The 20,062-nt window shown below is 42.2% G+C and overlaps 1 protein-coding gene across 1 annotated transcript in view; it reads left to right on the plus strand.

Moving 5' to 3' along the window:
- NECTIN3 (nectin cell adhesion molecule 3) overlaps nt 1-19,626 on the plus strand; it is a 210,563-nt gene extending 190,937 nt beyond the window's left edge. The window contains exons 6-8 of the mRNA XM_073616097.1: nt 7,210-7,348; nt 12,835-12,919; nt 19,385-19,626. Coding sequence (XP_073472198.1) covers nt 7,210-7,348; nt 12,835-12,919; nt 19,385-19,549 — 389 coding nt within the window. The 3' untranslated portion in view covers nt 19,550-19,626. The remainder of the gene's footprint in view (nt 1-7,209; nt 7,349-12,834; nt 12,920-19,384) is intronic.
- Nucleotides 19,627-20,062: the final 436 nt, after the last annotated feature.

A 20,062-nucleotide genomic window follows, 5' to 3' on the forward strand; every position in this document is an offset into this window, starting at 1 on the left:
GTGGCACTGATAGGCAGCACTGATGAGGATGCACTGGCAGGCATTACTGATGGGCACTGATTGGCACCTCTAATGTGCACTGATTGGCATCCCTGGTGGTCATGGGTGGGCATCCCTGGTGGGCATCCTGGGGTGGGCTGCACTGATAATCCCCCCCCCATCAGGAGAGCAGCCGATCAGCTCTCTTCTACTCGCGCCTGATAGTGCAATTGGAGGAAAAGCTGATAAATGGCTTTTCCTGTTTACACTCTGATCAGCTGTGAATGGACACAGCTGATCACATGGTAAAGGGCCTATGCCAGAGGCTCTTTACCCAGATCGGCGATGCAGTGTGTCAGACTGACACACCACACCAATGATCACCGCGCTGGCGCACGATCGCGGCTTATCCTGCTGGACGTCATATGGCGTCCAGTCAGGATAATGAAACGACTTTCCAGACGTCTGCTATATGGCTGGCGGGAAGTGGTTAAGATAAAAACATCATGACTTTACAACCCCTTGTGTAATTTCATTACCGGCATATTGGCATGACTACCTATTTGTTGCCCATGTATTGTCACAACTTTTTGTTTCTGCTATATTGACTTGATTGCCCATTCATTGCCAGGTTTATTACAATGATTGCCTATATTTTAACTATATATTGTAACAAATGACTGTTAACTATGTTATGGTTGCCCACTTGTTCCCCATGCATTGTGAGAATAGCCTATTTCTTTGTCTATATGTTGTCAAATGACCACTGTTTAGACTAGAGCAGTGTTTCTCAACCTTTTTCAGTCAAGACACCATTTAATATTCTGCACAATATCAAGGTACTCCATTCTAAAATGTAAAAAAAAACTAATATAATGCAGCAACATCCACACATGTAGGGCACCCAATGTTAGAGGTGATTTATAAGCCAACACACCTTTGCACACTGGTGCTGACCAGTTTTCTAATATTTACCTTTCCCCAGTGCTGATGGAGAGGTGCAGGAGAGGGAAAACCAGGATGCTGTGCAGGTGCCCAACATCCTTCCTATCAACCGATGACATCATTGGTTGTTAGGACACTGACAGCTGGAAGGTTGTAATGGTGTGTCAGGATCACTTAAGTGCTCCTGCTCTTCATTCCAGCATCTGGGTTTTGGCCATTGCATTCTCCCTGTCTGTGTTCACCTGCAATTAATTAATATGGTCAGTCACCTGTTATAAGCAAGCCAAACGCTCTGTCCCTTGCTTGTGATAGAGACAGTGATACCTGCATTATTCCTGATCGAGCCCCCCATTTGTCTGCCCTGTTTTGCTAGTTTGGATTTCCCTGCGTATGACTTGGATAGGATATTGGACTAATCCCTGAACTCGGCCTGCCTTTTATCACGCTATCTGTCTGCTAAACTGCAAGTATCTTCTTTGCTCAGTTCGCATCTGCCTTGGCATGGTGGCCAGGCACTATAGCATTGTGTATAAGTCCTGTGGGAAAGTACCGGTAGGCCTGCTTGCCTTAAGGCAAAGGGGGCTGCTATAGGTGAAGCACACAGTAACTAGCTATAGTGTATTACCACCTGCATTGGGGTAGACGTGACATGGTGCACAATGAAAACCTGTGGCTTTGTGTAACTAAAAGGCAAGCCAAATCCACCCACTGGCTTGTATACAATTTTTGGGCAATTGTTAGGCATTTTGCCAAGGCACCCCTGAAGAAACCTGTAGGCACCACAGGGTGCCTGGCCATTGAAAAAAGCTGATTTAACTGCAGTATAGTCTGCAGAGAAGTCCAGAATCTACTGGATCAAAATACTATATGAATGGAAATACAAATCCCAGACACAGATTGTATGTATTTATTTTTACTTTCAAAGTATTTTTTAAAGATTTTACAAATAATAAAACAAGCGTCAATGCAAAAGTCTCGCCGTCAGCAGAACAAATAGAGAAAACTAATGCAATGCACAAAATAATAATACCCACATTACCAATCTCAAAACAATAAAGGTAACATCAATGTATGCAGGGTTCAGAGTTCTGATGCACCAGGAAGTTGAGTACATACCCAATGACGACTACCCCAATATCAAAATGCTGGACACGTGGGGACCTAGAATATCAAACTCCAGGGTAGGCAAACATACAATAGAAGAAAATTGGAAGAAAAGACAAAGGACAAGAAAAAGAAAAAAGAGCAAAAGGAAGTGGTCTGGACAAGCGTCAAAAAGGGAATAAAATATTCCCCAAAACTAAAAAGAAATAATAAGCTAACACACCAAAGAGGCATGCACATACTGTAGGTAGCCCACAGTTCCCAGGTCTGTTCAAATTTTTTGCCAGTGTCCGGCAAGATGCTAACAATAGTCCGGCATGAAATTCAGCCACAGTGACCCCTGTGGTGGGATGAGTATTGCACAACATAACTGAACCAGAATTTGCAGAATGTTTGCAAAGAAAGTTGATCTGGAGTCATGCAATGCGGACTTGCTAAAATTGTGCAATAAACTTGTGAAGCCTGGCAAGTCTAGCAAAATAGCTTAGCAAGTCATTTTAAAACTTGTTACACAATTGCTTGTTACCTGGGATTAACATCACTTTTTCGGTCAGGTGACAGTGCTAGGACATAGTGATTGGCTGCTGGACCTGAGCACTGACACATAGGAGGAAGTCACATTTTCCCCTATATGCAAAAGCACAGGGCATTGTCACTGGCAGGTGCAACAGGGGAAAACTGGTAGTGAGTAGGGATGGGCTCGAACATCAGGTGTTCACCTTTTCGCCGAATAGCGAACAATTTGGGGTGTTCGCGGCAAATTCGAAAGCCATGGAACACCCTTTAAAAGTCTATGGGAGAAATCAAAATTGCTCATTTTAAAGGCTTATATACATGGTATTGTCATAAAAAGTATTTGGGGACCTGGGTCCTGCCCCAGGGAACATGTATCAATGCAAAAAAAGTTTTAAAAACGGCCGTTTTTTTGGGAGCAGTGATTTTAATAATGCTTAAAGTGAAACAATAAAAGTATAAAATTCCTTTAAATTTCGTACCCTGGGGGGGGTGTCTATAGTAGGCCTGTAAAGTGGCGCATTTTTTCCGTGTTTAGAACAGTCCGAGAACAAAATGACATTTCTAAAGGAAAAAAAGTCATTTAAAAGTACTCGCAGCTATAATGAATTGTCGGTCCCAGCAATACACATAAAAGTTCAACGATAAAAACAGCATGGGATTCCCCCACAGGAGAACCCCGAACCAAAATTAAAAAAAAAATGCGTGGGGGTCCCCCCAAATTCCATACCAGGCCCTTCAGGTCTGGTATGGCTATTAAGGGAAACCGCTCGCCAAAATTTAAAAAAAAAATGGCTTGGGGGTCCCCCTCAAAATCCATACCAGACCATTATCCGAGCACGCAACCTGGCAGGCCACAGGAAAAGAGGGGAGACGAGAGAGCACCCCCCCTCCTGAACCGTACCAGGCCACATGCCCTCAACATTAGGAAGGTTGTTTTGGGGTAGCCCCCCAAAGCACCTTGTCCCCATGTTCATTGGGAGAAGGGCCTCATCCCCACAACCCTTGCCTGGTGGTTGTGGGGGTCTGCGGGCGTGGGGCTTATTGGAATATGGAACCCCACTTTAACAAGGGGACCCCCAGATCCCACCTCCCCTGTGTGAAATGGTAACGAGGTACAAATGTACCCCTACCATTTCACAAAAAATGCGTGAGAATGGTAAAAAAAAGACAATACACGCTTTGGGACAAGTCGTTTATTAAAAAAATGTAAAAATAAAACTGTCCCACGAAGTCTTGTTCTTCTTCTCTCGCTCCGACAGACTGAAAAAGGAAAGAAAAAGCCGCAAGCTGCCTATGATCTGCCTCCATCGGAGGCACCCGCCCTAATGACTGGCCTCTCAGGTGACAGCTCTTTTATAACTGAGGGTGGGGGCCACACAATGACTTTGCCGGGTGACACCGCCCCTCTCTGACGCACAGGGACATCCCTATGACTTTCCTGTAGCATCAGAGTGAGCGGGGTCACTTGGTTACCTAACCGAGTGACCCCGCCCCCTCTGGCGCTACGGGAAAGCCATAGGGATGTCTCTGTGCGTCAGAGGGGGCAAACCGGGAAGCCCTGCCCCCTCTGACTCTACGGGAAAGCCATAGGGATGTGAATTGTCACCTGAGAGGCCAGTCATTACGGCGGGTAAAATTGAGATGCCAGTCATTACAGAGGCAAATTGTAGGCGGCTTGCTGCTTTTTTTTCTTTTTCGGTCTGTCGTTCTTCTTCTTCTCTCGCTCCGGCGGACCGAAAAAGAATTAAAAAAAAAAAGCCGCAAGGACTTGTCCCAAGGCATGTATTGTCTTTTTTTTTAGCATTCTCACATATTTTTTGTGAAATTGTAGGGGTAATTTGTACCCCGTTACCACTTCACACGGGGGGCCGGGATCTAGGGCTCCCCTTGTTAAAGGGGGCTTCCAGTTTCCGATAAGCCCCCCCGCCCGCAGACCCCCACAACCACCGGGCTACCCCAAAGCACCCTCCCAATGTTGAGTGCATGTGGCCTGGTACAGTTCAGGAGGGGGGGCGCTCTCTCGTCCCCCCCCTCTTTTCCTGTGGCCTGCCAGGTTGCATGCTCAGATAAGGGTCTGGTATGGATTTTTGGGGGACCCCACGCCATTTTTTTTTAAAATTTTTGCGCGGGGTTCCCCTTAAAATCCATACCAGACCTGAAGGACCTGATATGGAATTTGGGGGGACCCCCACGCATTTTCTTTTAAATTTTAGTTCAGGGTTCCCCTGTAGGGGAATCCCATGCCGTTTTTATCAATGAACTTTTATGTGTAAAACCGACCGACAATTCATTATAGCCGCGAGTACTTTTAAATGACTTTTTTTCCTTTAGAAATGTCATTTTGTTCTCAGACTGTTCTAAACACGGGAAACATGCGCCACTTTACGGGCATACTATAGAGACCCCCCAGGTACGAAATTTAAAGGAATATTACACTTTTATTACACTTTAAGCATTATTAAAATCACTGCTCCCGAAAAAAACAGCCGTTTTTAAAACTTTTTTTGCATTGATACATGTCTCTTGGGGCAGGACCCAGGTCCCCAAACACTTTTTAAGACAATAACTTGCATATAAGCCTTTAAAATTAGAACTTTTGATTTTTCGTGTTCATGTCCCATAGACTTTAACAGTGTTCGCGTGTTCGAACAATATTTTTGCCTGTTCACATGTTCTGCTGCGAACCGAACCGGGGGGTGTTCGGCTCATCCCTAGTAGTGAGTGAGTATCAGGTTGGCCCTTTTACAAAGACAATCACTTTGCCATAAATGAGCAAGGAGAGAGTGTCACTTTAAAAATCAGGGATTGAGCTATTTTTTTTTTAGAAAATTAGCACTAGAAGAATACAATTTTCTATATTTGTTTGGAATTAAAATCTATAAAACATAAATAATATCTATTCATATTAATGTCTGTTATCAAATGATAACACTCTGTATTGAAAAACACCTGTTTTTTAATGATAGATTAAAACTGCTGCTATTATGTTATTGTATACATTGTTCTGCTGAGAGATATATAAGCCATTCTTCTGAGATGGCTATACCATTTATTTAAGGGGTGCACAACCATGTTTATAGATATGAGAACCACTCTTTTCTAGTTCTGGTATAACTATGATGGCAAAATGGGCTGTGTAAGGGAATATATAACTTTATCATCTTTGTAGCCTTACTCTCTTTAGGTTTCAATGTTCCACTTTTGTTGCTGAATAATTGATCCAAACCAAATTATTTATGTGATCAGCAGGGTGGTCTTTTTTTTTTTTTCATTTTAAAACAACCTTGACATGGGATTGTGTTCCAGGGTACCAATGTGTATCTGAAGCTGAAGTTTAACCTCTTTATATTTTGACTTCCCTGGTTCCTCCATTCATCCCTCATCAACATCAAGTTGAAGTTAGAAGCTGATTGGCTACCATTCTCAGCTGCACCAGGATTTTCATTCTCCAGTTTTAGTAATGCAAGTGTACATTGCATTAACATTATTATTATACAGGATTTATATAGCACCAACAGTTTGCTCAGTGCTTTACAACATGAGGGCAGACAGTACAATACAATACAATTCAATACAGGAGGAATCAGAGGGCCCTGCTCGTTAGAGCTTACGGTCTAACATACTGTATTTCATCCTCTGCCACTGCAGACCAGTAAGTGGAAGAATTATTTATTTCTAAGCTGTCCACTTATCAAAATTTCAGTGCACTTTTAAGGAAACAACAGTGACTCTGTGTGAAAACTCAGGGGGCGCCACAGTGGTGTAGTGGATAGCACTTTCGCCTAGCAGTAAGGAGTGTTGCTGGTTCGAATCCCAACCACCACACTAACTGCCTGGAGTTTACATGTTCTCCCTGTGCCTGCGTGGGTTTCCTCCGGGTACTCCGGTTTCTTCCCACACTCCAAAGACATGCTGGTAGGTTAATTGGATCCTGTCTGAATTGTCCCTAGTATGTATGAATGTGAGTTAGGGTCTTCAAAGTGTAAGCTCCTTGAGGGTAGGGACTGATGTGAATGTACAATGTATATGTAAAGCGATGCGTAAATTGACGGCGCTATTAAAGTACCTGAAATTAAAAAAAAATAATAATTTGTGGGAATTTATCAAAACCGGAACAGCCACAATCAGATGCAGTTGTGCATGGCAACCAATCAGCTTCTAGCTTTCTTTTTGCAAGCTTATCTGAACAAGCTGATTAGTTGCCATGCACAGCTGCTCCAGATTCTGTCTGCCCCAGTTTTGATAAATTGCCCGCCTATTGTTTTGGCAGTGCATAGATCTACTGCGTTTTTACTTCCCTTGCAACTCCTGCCAACATAATCAGATTTTGTTTCTCCCTTTCAGACAGTAGATGGCGATATGCATATGGCACAATTATGACCAGCACACCTTTAAAAAAAAAAAAACCTTGTAATAGAAATACTGATGAAGTCCTTTCTTTCTTTGCTGAAGGTGTGCAATCTGTATTCTAACAACAAATCATTATTGTGGTTATTTATGTTGCCAGGGGGAACGCATATTGTGGATTTGTGCACAACTCTGCAGATTTTGCATGTATTTATAGCATGGTTTTAAAAATCTATATTGATTTTTTTATGCTTGATTTCACAGATCTTCACAAAGTGCAATGTTTATGCTTTTAATGTTAAGCATGTTCATTTACAGATTACCCATTGAAAGACACAACATCTTTAGCCGCCGCTGTGGCAATAATTGGAGCTGTCCTAGCACTATTTCTCATGACTATTTTCATAGTGGTACTTCTAACTCCTCGGAAGAACCAAGCTTTATATCTTGATACAATGTGAGTATTCTTAATGGTACTAAATAATGCAGTGAAACATAATGGCTTGGTGTGGAGGCTCTTATAGTTCAGCTCAGGATACTAAAAGAGGCTTTATGTAGAAATACAGAAGAATTCAATAAGAAATCATAAAATGTTAAGTGAGAACAAGTCACTGGAAAACCGGTTTAACCGCCATTTGTATTCATTCTGTTACGTAATCTCAAAAAGAATTTTCAGTGCTTTTGATGGCCTGCTACTGAAAATCTTGCTTCCATCTAGCATGTATACTTTTCCTGCATGCATTTGCTACGGTGAATATTTTCAGTTTTAATAATTACCTAATAATAATATATAATTTACTTGATCATTCCCAAATTTCTAAAAAGGAAGAATTGTAGCTTAAAACCCAACTCCCGACCCTAGTTTTTTCTTTCAGTTTGGATAGACTTAAGAGTAAATACTTCTGTAGGTTCTACTTGCTGTCTTTGACCCCACTGGGGATTTTTTACTTCACGTCCTGTACCTGTGACCGCAGGACAATGAGACACAGACATTAATAATAACTTGACAGAGGTTCTAACCTTGTCTATTTTACTGAAAGCAAAGTGTTTTGTTGCAGTTGGTAGCCTTACTAGAGAGATTTCCCATTACTTGCTTGTCCTTTAGGAAGCTATAAAAGATCTCAATGTGGAGAGAGCCCACATAAAAAAAAAGTTTTGATGTAAACTGGGCTTAAATACCTGTGAAATGTTACAGAAGTAATTAGATACAGTTACCTAAACTGCATGCATGGATACTATAATGAATAGCCATTTTATCTTATTGATAATACAGTAAAACCTTGGATTACGAGCATAATTAGTTCCAGAAACATGCTTGTAATCCAAAGCACTTGTATATCAAAGCGAATTTCCCTATAAGAAATCATGAAAACTCAAATGATTTGTTCCACAACCATTTATTCAAAGGTCCTTCAGTTTATAGCCCATATAAAAAGATTATAGCAATGTGACCAGGTTGTGTAACCATAAAATGTCCATCCACAAATGGAAGCCTCCACAAGGGGATTAGAAGCAAAATCCATCAGGAGCTCCAGAGCATAAAAAGGGAAAAGAGGCGCCTCTAAGTGTAGCAATATGTTGCTATATGTTGTACCTTTATTAAATTTAACCATATTGCTACACTTAAGAGGTGTCTCTCTTCTATTTTATACTCAGTTGTGACATGACACTACTTGATATAAGACATCACTTGTATATGAAGTCAAAATTTATTTAAACATTTTGCTTGTCTTGCAAAACGCTCTCAAACCAAGGTTTTACTGTATGAAGATAGAAGTTTCCGTTTTACCACTGGAGTTCTAGCCCTCCTTGCTCTGGAGCGTCTAAATCTGAAAAGGGTAATTATGCCCTAAACATTTATACTGGAAAGATTCAGGACCCATTCACACCCCAGTATTCAGATGTGTTTCGCTACCATGTGTTTTGTGCACATTAAAGCGCAATACATTATGGCAAAATTCATGTCCAAAACAAAATGGACACTCACCATTTGTTGCAACAAAGCATACCACAATGCACAGTAAGGCAGAACGTTCCCTTAGTGCATTCACTTGGTGTACTGAAGTGTCATGGTTAATGGCATCCCAACATGCTGACGCATATAAAATGCACCCATATGTTACTGCAGAGCTACAGTGTGAACAAGTCTTTAAAGTGGGGGTCAGCAACCTGTAGATCGCTACCAGTAGATTGCGGCCAGGTGACTGGTAGATCGCGGTCTTGGCTTGCTGCCTCGCCATCACAAAGCATCAAACAGAGTTCAATGCAGAGTTACTATTTGCAAAGTTGGAGCTGTAGTAGGGAGCATAAAACAATGCCTTCCCTGTAGTGCTGGCTTCTGTCCCATGCGGAGTAATACCAACCGCACTCCACCTCTTATTATGGCTAGAAGTCTCCAGAGTGGTGCCAGCAGCAGGAAAGAAGAGATCTTCAGGTCGGTGTGAAGCAATACACCGGGCATAATAGTATAGGGCTGCTTTCACACTGATACACTGCGGTTTACCCACACTGCGGGTGCAGTGTACCTGCAGCTTTCCTGCAGGCTCTGCACTTAGCCATTGGCTTCTATTATATCCTGCTGTTTTACCATCCCCAAACTTTACATGTTAATGCGCCCTAAGGGTGCCGATTTTGCATGCAACTAAGGGCTTATTCACAAGTGCAGCAAGCACTGCTGCTCGTCTGAAAAGCGATCCGAGTGTGTGTTGACAGGTGGTGAGGAGGTGATTATGTTGCTTCCTCACTACCTGATTTTAAACCCATAATTGCCATGCAATACATGCAATTTCGACACAGTAGTACAGCAATTAGAGGTTTAGATCAGGTGTGAGGAGGGGACACTGTGCCACTGTGATCTTTGACTTCTCCCATGTTGTTCAGGTCGATAACCACCCCTTTAAGGTTGCCTACCCCCTGCCTTAAAGAGTATGTTACCTCAACAGTTCATGTTCCTGATATGTGTTTATTGTACCATGCACTTTTTTAAAAACCTATCCTGTTCTCTTTGTATCTCTTCCTTTGTGTGAAATACCTGATGTACCTGCCAGTCCCGCTGCTTTCCTATTTTAAATTGACTACCCTAGGTATGAGAGCACATCCAATGTGGTCCATTTTCTAGCTGTGCTGGGAGCTTTGCCTGCCTGTCCTCCAAAGGCCAAGACTTGTGATAACACGCCTCCCTAAACAGCCATTCACTGGGAACAAGACAACCTTCCTTCACATAGAGACTGGCAGGATCACCGAGAATTTTGAACTCCTTTCACATATACAAAATACAAATGTGCGGGACAGAGGACTGTAGTCCCTAGCTTTTAAATTTTAGGTCAATGGACACTTTAAAATATAATTAGCTATTCTAAATATGTACAGGTGCGTGTTTTTGTAAGTGATGATGCTGTTTATATATACCCCTTTTTACTACTAATAAATAGTTTTTCTTCTGGATCTTGGGCATAGAAGATATGCTCTAAAAATATTAGGGTTCCTAGGGTGTATCTCCTACAACCTGTTCCTCTTTCCCTACCACCACTCCCTGGCCAATGTTGCCAGCAAATCCAACCTCAGTGACAATGCACTGCACTACAGGAGTGGCTGCAGCCACTGCTGTGTAAAAAGTAGCTCTCCAAACAGTGTTTGGAGGCTTTACTGAGAAATACGTGACAAAATTATTGCTACATTGTTTTTACTCAGATTTAATCATGTGCAAATCAAAGGACAATGCATATGACATCAGTTAAAAGCAAAGGGTTTTTTTTCATAGATAAAGTAACACCTCTTTATTTACAGTTAGCCAACCCTAATCGGCTCTAATTAAAGTGTTACTAAACCCAAGACCCTGCATTAACTATATCTGGTCTCCCACAGTACACAGAACATGGAAATGCAATAGTTTTAGTAAATATAAACTGCTAAATACCTTTTTTCATCAGTAGTTAGAGTAGTCTTGTGACTTGTATGAGTGTCTAGTTAAAGTTTGTAGGAGGAGTTTTCATTTTCCCCTGATCCTCTGTCTGGACATGTGCTGATCACATGCACTCTTGCAAGAAAAAAAAAATCTCTAGCAATACAAACCAAACTGATCATGTGCAGCCTGTCCCCTATGCTCTGTTCTATCAGGAGGTGGGTTGGAGTCAGTTAAAGAAGAGGAGGATCAGAGAAAACAGGATCACACAGCCTTTTTACACAATGCGGAGGATTAACCCCTTAGCTTCCACAGTGAATATAACAAGCATGCTTTACTGCATTTACAGACCGATTTTACTGTTGTGGTTTTAGTAACACTTTAACTTCTTCTTCCCCTTCTAGTCTATTAGAAGTTAACTCCTTCCAATCTAACTTCTTGCTCCCCATATTTAACTATTACGAATAATATTAAGGCCTCATGCACACTGGACATTTTTAATGCTGCTGTTAGGGGCGTCTGGCTTTTTTTCTGCCTCTAAATGCACCCTCATGTTGGCCTATTAGGTTGATTTACTAAAGGCAAATTGTCTGTGCACTGTAAGTGCAACACCTTTGGGATGAGTTAGAGCGGAGACTGTAAGCCAGGCCTTCTCATCCAACATCAGTGCCTGACCTCACAAATGCGCTTTTGGAGGAATGGTCAAACATTCCCATAGACACATTCCTAAGCCTTGTGGACGGCCTTCCCAGAAGAGTTGAAGCTGTTATAGCTGCAAAGGGTGGGCCAACTCAACATTGAACCCAACGGACTAAGACTGGGATGCCATTAAAGTTCATGTACGTGTAAAGGTAGGCGTCCTAATACTTTTGGTAATATTGTGTGTGTGTATGTACAGTGGGGACGGAAAGTATTCAGACCCCCTTAAATTTTTCACTCTTTGTTATATTGCAGCCATTTGCTAAAATCATTTAAGTTCATTTTTTTTTCCTCATTAATGTACACACAGCACCCCATATTGACAGAAAAACACAGAATTGTTGACATTTTTGCAGATTTATTAAAAAAGAAAAACTGAAATATCACATGGTCCTAAAAATTCAGACCTTTGCTGTGACACTCATATATTTAACTCAGGTGCTGTCCATTTCTTCTGATCATCCTTGAGATGGTTCTACACCTTCCTTTGAGTCCAGCTGTGTTTGATGATACTGATTGGACTTGATTAGGAAAGCCACACATCTTTCCGTCCCCACTGTGTATATATATATATATATATATATATATATATATGTGTGTGTGTATGTATATATATGTGTGTGTATGTATATATATATATATATATATATATATATATATATATATATATGTGTGTGTGTGTGTGTATATATAATATCTATATATATGTGTATACAGTGTATGTATTAGATTGTCTAGGGATGAAAACTACAGGGCATGTGTCAACAGGAGGCAGAGAAACAGCAGTACACTAATCTTCCCAGTGAAGAGCTGTGTAGGAGGGACCTGCCAGCAGAAGTCTAACCACTGGATTACAGGCAGGCTGTGCTTCCAAGTAGAATGCAAAGAAGAAAATTGACCACACTGGGATTTATGTGCTTCTATGACCTTGTGTGCTCAGTTGGAAATAGGAAAGCAGGGGGACTGACAAGATCACCAGATATTTCACACTAAGGAAGAAATACAAAGAGAACAGGATACTTTTTCATACAGGTATATGGTACAGCAGAAACATAACTATATGTTGGGGAAACACACACTTTAAAAATTAAATAAAATTTTAATGTCATAATATAGGTGTGTAGAAATATGAATTTATGTTTTATCCGGTTTAAAATCAAGTCCATGCAGATAAAAGCAAATAATGCAAATCAAAATTCATTATTAATATAATCAAGCATTACATCTGATAGATTTAATTGCACACACGGTTGCTAGAAGAAATCAGTATTAAACAGCGTGTCATTTTCGTTCTTTATTTCTGTGATGAACTGTAAAATACATTTTCTACTATTTTCCCACAGAATTGAGCTGCCACCTACACACAAACCTTACCCTGCATTTGAAGATCATTTAGTTTCTGTTCTTGGTAGAGAATATCTTTACAAGGTAGGCTACAGAGTCTGTTGCCATGGGAATAACATCATATAAAATATTGTTCCTTGAGGGTGTCAACTTTATATTAGAACTGTAGACAATCCTAATGAAACATGGCTTTGCCCGTTAATTAATAGCACTGATTAATCTAATCCTAAATAGGCTCATTTCTAAAATGTATCTTTTATTAAGACATACCAGACAAAAAGGTCAGTTCACTAAAGCTGTGTTAGATTTTTTTAAATGTGTTCATTGTCTTCCTAACAAAAAACTTCTCCTTATGCTCAGTTCACATACTCTAGTATCACATAGATGTGAAATCATAATTGCTTAATGCCCAACTCCAGGCAACTAAAAAAAAAATATCCCTTTTTCCTTGTGTCTGCATCCCCATGCTCCACCAGTCTAGGGTCCCGACGTCATTAAGATCAGAGCAGGGTCCATAGCCCTGCACTGGACATGAGGATGCTGAGGGACAGTCCACCGCCAGATTGTGGAGGAACGCCGGCTGTGGGGTGGGGGGTGTTGTGCAAAATTAGGTAGATAAAACTATTTCTCCTCTCCCCTACACAAAACAAGCATGACAAACGAGAGGGAAAGTGGCCTGCATTGATGCAGTGTTTGCTAAGACTGATGCAACCCCAAAATAATGCTCTTTAGGACAGTTTATACATAGACTGCCAACATGTATATGTTGTGTAAAATGAATAGTATTTTCATGTAGTGAGGAATGCAAATATGGACATGCAAATAGCTAATCTATGGTCAGCCTTATGCCCCGTACACACAGTCGGATTTTCGGACGGAAAATGTTCGATGGGAGTTGTCGGAAATTCCGACCGTATGTAGGCTACATCGGACATTTTCCATCGTAAATTCCGATCGTGTGTACACAATTCCGACACACGAAGTTCCATGCATGCTCGGAATCAAGCAGAAGAGCCACACTGGCTATTGAACTTCATTTTTCTCAGCTCGTCATACGTGTTGTACGTCCGTTCTTGGCGATCGGAATTTCCGACAAGATTTGTGTGATCGTGTGTATGCAAGACAAGTTTGAGCCAACATCCGTCGGAAAAAAACATGGATTTTGTTGTCAGAATGTGCGATCGTGTGTACGCAGCATTAGAGTGGCAGGTGGCAACTTGCCTATTTTATTTTCATAGAAAAAAAATATATATATTTAGTATCTCACAAAATTTAGTACACCCCTCACATTTTTGTAAATATTTTATTCTATCTTTTCATGTGACAACACTGAAGAAATGACACTTTCCTACAATGTAAAGTAGTGAGTGTACAGCTTGTATAACAGTGTAAATTTGCTGTCCCCTCAAAATAACTCAACACACAGCCATTAATGTCTAAACCGCTGGCAACAAAAGTGAGTACACCCCTCTGTGAAAATGTCCAAACTGAGCCCAAAGCGTCAATATTTTGTGTGTCCACCATTATTTTACAGCATTGCCTTAACCCTCTTGGGCATGGAGTTCACCAGAGCTTCACAGGTTGCCACTGGAGTCCTCTTCCACTCCTCCATGACGACATCACAGAGCTAGTGGATGTTAGAGACCTTACGCTCCTCCACCTTCCGTTTGAGGATGCCCCACAGATGTTCAATAGGGTTTAGGTCTGGAGACATGCTTGGCCAGTCCATCACCTTTACCCTCAGCTCCTTTAGCAAGGCAGTGGTCGTCTTGAAGGTGTGTTTGGGGTCGTTATCATGTTGGAATACTGTCCTGCGGCCCAGTCTCCGAAGGGAGGGGATCATGCTCTGCTTCAGTATGTCACAGTACATGTTGGCATTCATGGTTCCCTCAATGAACTGTAGCTCCCCAGTGCCGGCAGCACTCATGCAGCCCCAGACCATGACACTCCCCACCGCCATGCTTAACTGTAGGCAAGACACATTTGTCTTTGTACTCCTCACCTGGTTGCCGCCACACATGCTTGATACCATCTGAACCAAATAAGTTTATCTTGGTCTCTTCAGACCACAGGACAAGAGTCCAGTAATCTATGTCCTTAGTCTGCTTGTATACTTTAAAGCAGGGCTTTTTTTTCTCAGAGAAAAGGTGGTGGAACTCACCCCCCTCCCCTGGCCACGCCCCTACCCACCCCTAGGACCGCCCCCTAAAACCGCCCCTTTAGAGAACAGGGATGCAAGAAAAATTTGAGGGGCTAGAAAAGTAATTGTATGGAATTAAATACAAAGCAATGCAGTAAAATGTGCAAAAAAATTTTAAAACTTACCAAAAGTAAGCTCAGAGACATTTTCAGATGTGCAACACAGAGACATTCCCAAATGTGCAGCACAGACATTCCCACATATGCAGCACAGACTTTCCCACATGTGCAACAGAGAGACATTCCCAAATGTGCAGCAGAGAGACATTCCCAAATGTGCAGCAGAGAGACATTCCCAAATGTGCAACAGAGAGACATTCCTGAATGTGCAGCAGAGAGACATTCCCAAATGTGCAGCAGAGAGACATTCCCAAATGTGCAGCAGAGAGACATTCCCAAATGTGCAGCAGAGAGACATTCCCAAATGTGCAGCAGAGAGACATTCCCAAATGTGCAGCAGAGAGACATTCCCAATTGTGCAGCAAAGAGACATTCCCAAATGTGCAGCACAGAGACATTCCCAATTGTGCAGCAACAGTCCAGCAAAGAGACTGCCCAGTCCAGCAAAGAGACCATCCAGCCCAGCAAAGAGACCTCCCAGGCCAGCAAAGAGACCATCCAGCCCAGCAAAGAGACCATCCAGCCCAGCAAAGAGACCATCCAGCCCAGCAAAGAGACCACCCAGCCCAGCAAAGAGACCACCCAGCTTAGTCCAGCAAAGAGACTGCCCAGCCCAGCAAAGAGACCACCCAGTCCAGCAAAGAGACTACCCAGTAAAGAGACCGTCCAACAAAGAGCCTGCCCAGCTTAGGTCTGCGACTCACATGGACCAAAGCATGCACCTCCATATATTGAGCAAAGAGACATTGCCAAATGTGCAGCAGAGGGACATTCCCAGCAAAGAGACCGCCCAGTCCAGCAAAGAGGCTACCCAGCAAAGAGCCTGCCCAGTTTAGGCCTGCGACTCACATGGACCAAAGCATGCACCCCATATATTGAGCAAAGAGACATTGCCAAATGTGCAGCAGAGGGACATTCCCAGCAAAGAGACCACCCAGCTTAGTCCAGCAAGAGGGCCACCCAGCATAGTCCAGCAAAGAGACCGTCCAGCCCAGCAAAGAGACTGTCAGCAAAAAGATCGCCCAATTTAGTCCAGCAAAGAGACAGCCCAGATTATTCCAGCAAAAAGACTGCTCAGCAAAGAGACCGCCCAGATTAGTCCAGCAAAGAGACTGCCCAGCAAAGAGACTGCCCAACTTAGTCCAGCAAAAAGACTGCCCAGTAAAGAGACTGCCCAGCTTAGGCCTGCAACTCACATGGACCAAAGCATGCACCCCCATATATTGAGCAAAGAGACATTCCCAAATGTGCAGCAGAGAGACATTCCCAGCAAAGAGACCACCCAGCTTAGCCCAGCAAAGAGACCTCCAGCAAAAAGGCCACCCAGCATAGTCCAGCAAAGAGACTGTCAGCAAAAAGACTGCACAACTTAGTCCAGCAAAGAGACTGCACAGATAGTCCAGCAAAAAGACTGCCCAGCAAAGAGACCGCCCAGCCCAGCAAAGAGACCACCCAGCCCAGAAAAGAGACCGCCCAGATTAGTCCAGCTAAGAGACCGCCCAGATTAGTCCAGCTAAGAGACCGCCCAGATTAGTCCAGCAAAGAGACCGCCAAACTTAGTCCAGCAAAAAGACTGCCCAGTAAAGAGACTGCCCAGCAAGGAGACTGCCGAGCAAAGCGTGCCCAGGAAAGAGACTGCCCAGGAAAGAGACTGCCCAGCAAACAGTGCCCAGGGCAATAGACTGCCCAGCAAACAGTGCCCAGGGAAAGAGAGTGCTCAGCAAAGAGTGCCCAGGGAAAGAGAGTACCCAACCCAGTCAGGAGACCACACAGCACAACCCAATTGAGCATAATTTTTTTTACAACACACCTGGGGCTAGTGAGGAGTTGAAGGAAGACCGCCTGGCAGGCTACTTACCGCCACTATCCACATCCGACACACTGCGCCAAACCGATCTCCCACACAGCACTGAGGGGCGGGGCAGAGCCGCGGAGTACAGATCACTCCGCCCTCCTCTCTCACAAGCTCCGTTCCATCCCTCGGGGCAGTGCGCAGAAGGAGGAGGAGCCAGCACGGTACTATACAACTGTACGAAGGTTTATCTGTGTTCCCTCCGCAGGAGGCAGGGCGCAGCCTATACAGATTAGAATTTTACGGACAGAATGCCTGAAATAGGTGGTGGAATGCAGTTCCGGTGCGTTCTGCCAGAAAAAAAGCCCTGCTTTAAAATAAAGTGATCTTAAACCTATTTTTTTTAAATAACAAATATGTTATACTTACCTGCTGTGTGAGTGGTTTTGCACAGAAAGGCCCCGGTCCTCCTCTTCTTGGGTCCCCCTGCCAGTGTTCCAGCTCTTTCTCTTTTTGGTGTGCCACCATAGGAAGCCGCTTCCTATGGTGGCACACCTGCGGGCTCATTCCCAAGCCGTGCTGTCGGTGTCCATTGACACAGACAATGCTGCTCCACCACACCCCCTTGTCACAGGATTTGATTGAAAGTGTAAAAGGAAAAAAGAACAGAGGACGCACCAACCTTGTGCATTACCTTTGCGACACTTTAATGTATTAAAGGTTAAAAAATGCATACTCACAAAGGAGTGATAAAATCAAGCAAATTATTAAATAAAGTCCTAAAGAGTTCTGAAGAAGAGAGGACACCCTTGAAATGGACTCCACATCCCACCATTGTTACTGGCCAGCAGATCCTGCTGGGTGATGCAAATGATTGACTTTATATAATTTGCTTGATTTTATCACTCGTTTGTAAATATGTATTTTTAACCTTTTTAACCTCCCTTGCGGTATGATTATTTCATATTTTTGATGCTGAAAGCGGTACCATTATTTTGCATGGAAATTTGGTGTTTTATATTGTAGGCCTGTAATTCTTAGGAATAACTCACTTAAATTTGTCCAAACCGGAGTCTAGTAGACATCTCGGGTATGATAAAGTTTGAAATATGAAATTATAATATAATATGTGCACGCAGAAGGTACTGTATTTTAACTTAATGCAGAGAATGCATTAAGATAAAAAAACTTCTACCTTTACAACCACTTTTACCGCTTGCCGACCAGCCACCGTCATTATACTGCGGCGGGTCAGCTTGTTCCCGCAAATTGCCGCAGCTGTACGTTAGTCCCTTTAACAGCTATAGCTGCATGGCTGGGGGTGCTGAAGCGTGTGGCCAGCGGACGCGATGTCCGCCAGCCACCTGCGATCGCTCCACAAAGAGCCAGAATGGGGATCTATCAATGTAAACAAACAGATCCCCATTCTAACAAGGAAGTACAGAGTGATCGTTTGTTCCTAGTGATTGGGAACAGCGATCTCTCTGTACTCCCAGTCAGTTCTATCCCCCCACAGATAGAAACACCTCCCAGGGAACACATTTAACCCCTTATTCGCCTCTTAGTGTTAACCCCTTCCCTGTCACTGTCATTTATACAGTAATCAGTGCATTTTTTTATCACTAATCGCTGTGTAAATGTCACTGGTACCAAAAAAGTGTCAAAAGTATCCGATCTGTCCGCCGCAATGTCACAGTCCCGCTAAAAATCGCTGATCACCGCCATTACTATGAAAAAAAACATTTATAATAAAAATGCCAAAAAAATATTCCCTATTTTGTAGACGCTATAACTTTTGGCAAACCAATCAATATACGCTTATTGAACACAATTAAGAATACATATTGGCCTAAACTGATGAAGAAATTATTATTATTTTTTTTAATGGATATTTATTATAGCATCAAGTAAAAAATATTGGGTTTTTTTTTTCAAAATTGGCTTTTTTTTTTTGTTTATAGCGCAAAAAAAAAAACAAAAAAAAACCACAGAGATAATCAAATACCTACAAAAGAAAACTCTATTTGTGGGTAAAAAAATGACGTACATTTTGTTTGGTTACAGCGTTACACGACTACACAATTGTCAGTTAAAGCCACGCAGTGCCATATTGCAAAAAATAACGTTTTTACCGGCCATTGACATCATTGGTGTGTGGCTGATGGCTTGCTTTGGACAGATCTGCACAGAGCATAGACAGGCTGAGTCTGCAGAGACTGAGCCTGCACCTCTGTAAGGGCCAGATGAGAAGGGACAGTAGAGTTTGGCCTAGTGACACTTTTCCACATAGATTTGAAATATCTATTTCTATTTAGTTCCCACAGGAAACCACAGAAGTCCAAGGGGCAAATCTAGCCTTGATAAAAAAAAAAAAACCTTCAATAACCCAAGGCCAAGGACCTGTTTATAACTTGATGTTCAACTTTTTTGTTTTTCAGTTGAAAGATCAAAAAAATGTCAACCATGAAATGGATTTACGGAGAGCAGGAAGTTCCTCTCCCTGTCTAAGCTCATCATATAGTGCAGCATGTTATAAGAATGAACCTTATGAAGAACTTAAGCCAAGACAGGTTCACTTCCCCAGGAAACAATATTACCTCTGATGTTCTCAAATGAAACATGCTTGTCTTTCCTCTGGAAGAGGTATATTATGTACGCCGTCCTTGAAAATAAACATGGTTGACTGATTAATTGTGACTTTTGCTTCATTTCTACCAAAAGACTAATGTGTGGATGACCAGATGCTTGTATTTTATCATTATATTTCACAGTTGGTACACACACATTTATTTTTATACATTTGTTTGTTTACAGTTTTGTAAAGAGCTCAGGGGTCACAGGATTAGTTCTCTTTTTATATAATCCATACATTTTATCGCACTGTATTTTTAGATGCCATCTGTTAAGACCATATACAGACTCTGAGCCATAGTGACATCTTGTGTTCAGAGTTAAAAACGAAAAGTGAAGACATTTACTTTATGTATATAACTCGTTTTTTTAATTGTAGACAGTGCATCCGGAAAGTATTCACAGCGCTTCACTTTTTTCACATTTTGTTATGTTACAGCCTTATTGCAATGGATTAAATTCAATATTTTCCTCAAACAATACCC

This window comes from Aquarana catesbeiana, linkage group LG02, assembly GCF_042186555.1.
Source record: "Aquarana catesbeiana isolate 2022-GZ linkage group LG02, ASM4218655v1, whole genome shotgun sequence".
In the NCBI taxonomy this organism is placed as follows: Eukaryota; Metazoa; Chordata; class Amphibia; order Anura; family Ranidae; genus Aquarana; species Aquarana catesbeiana.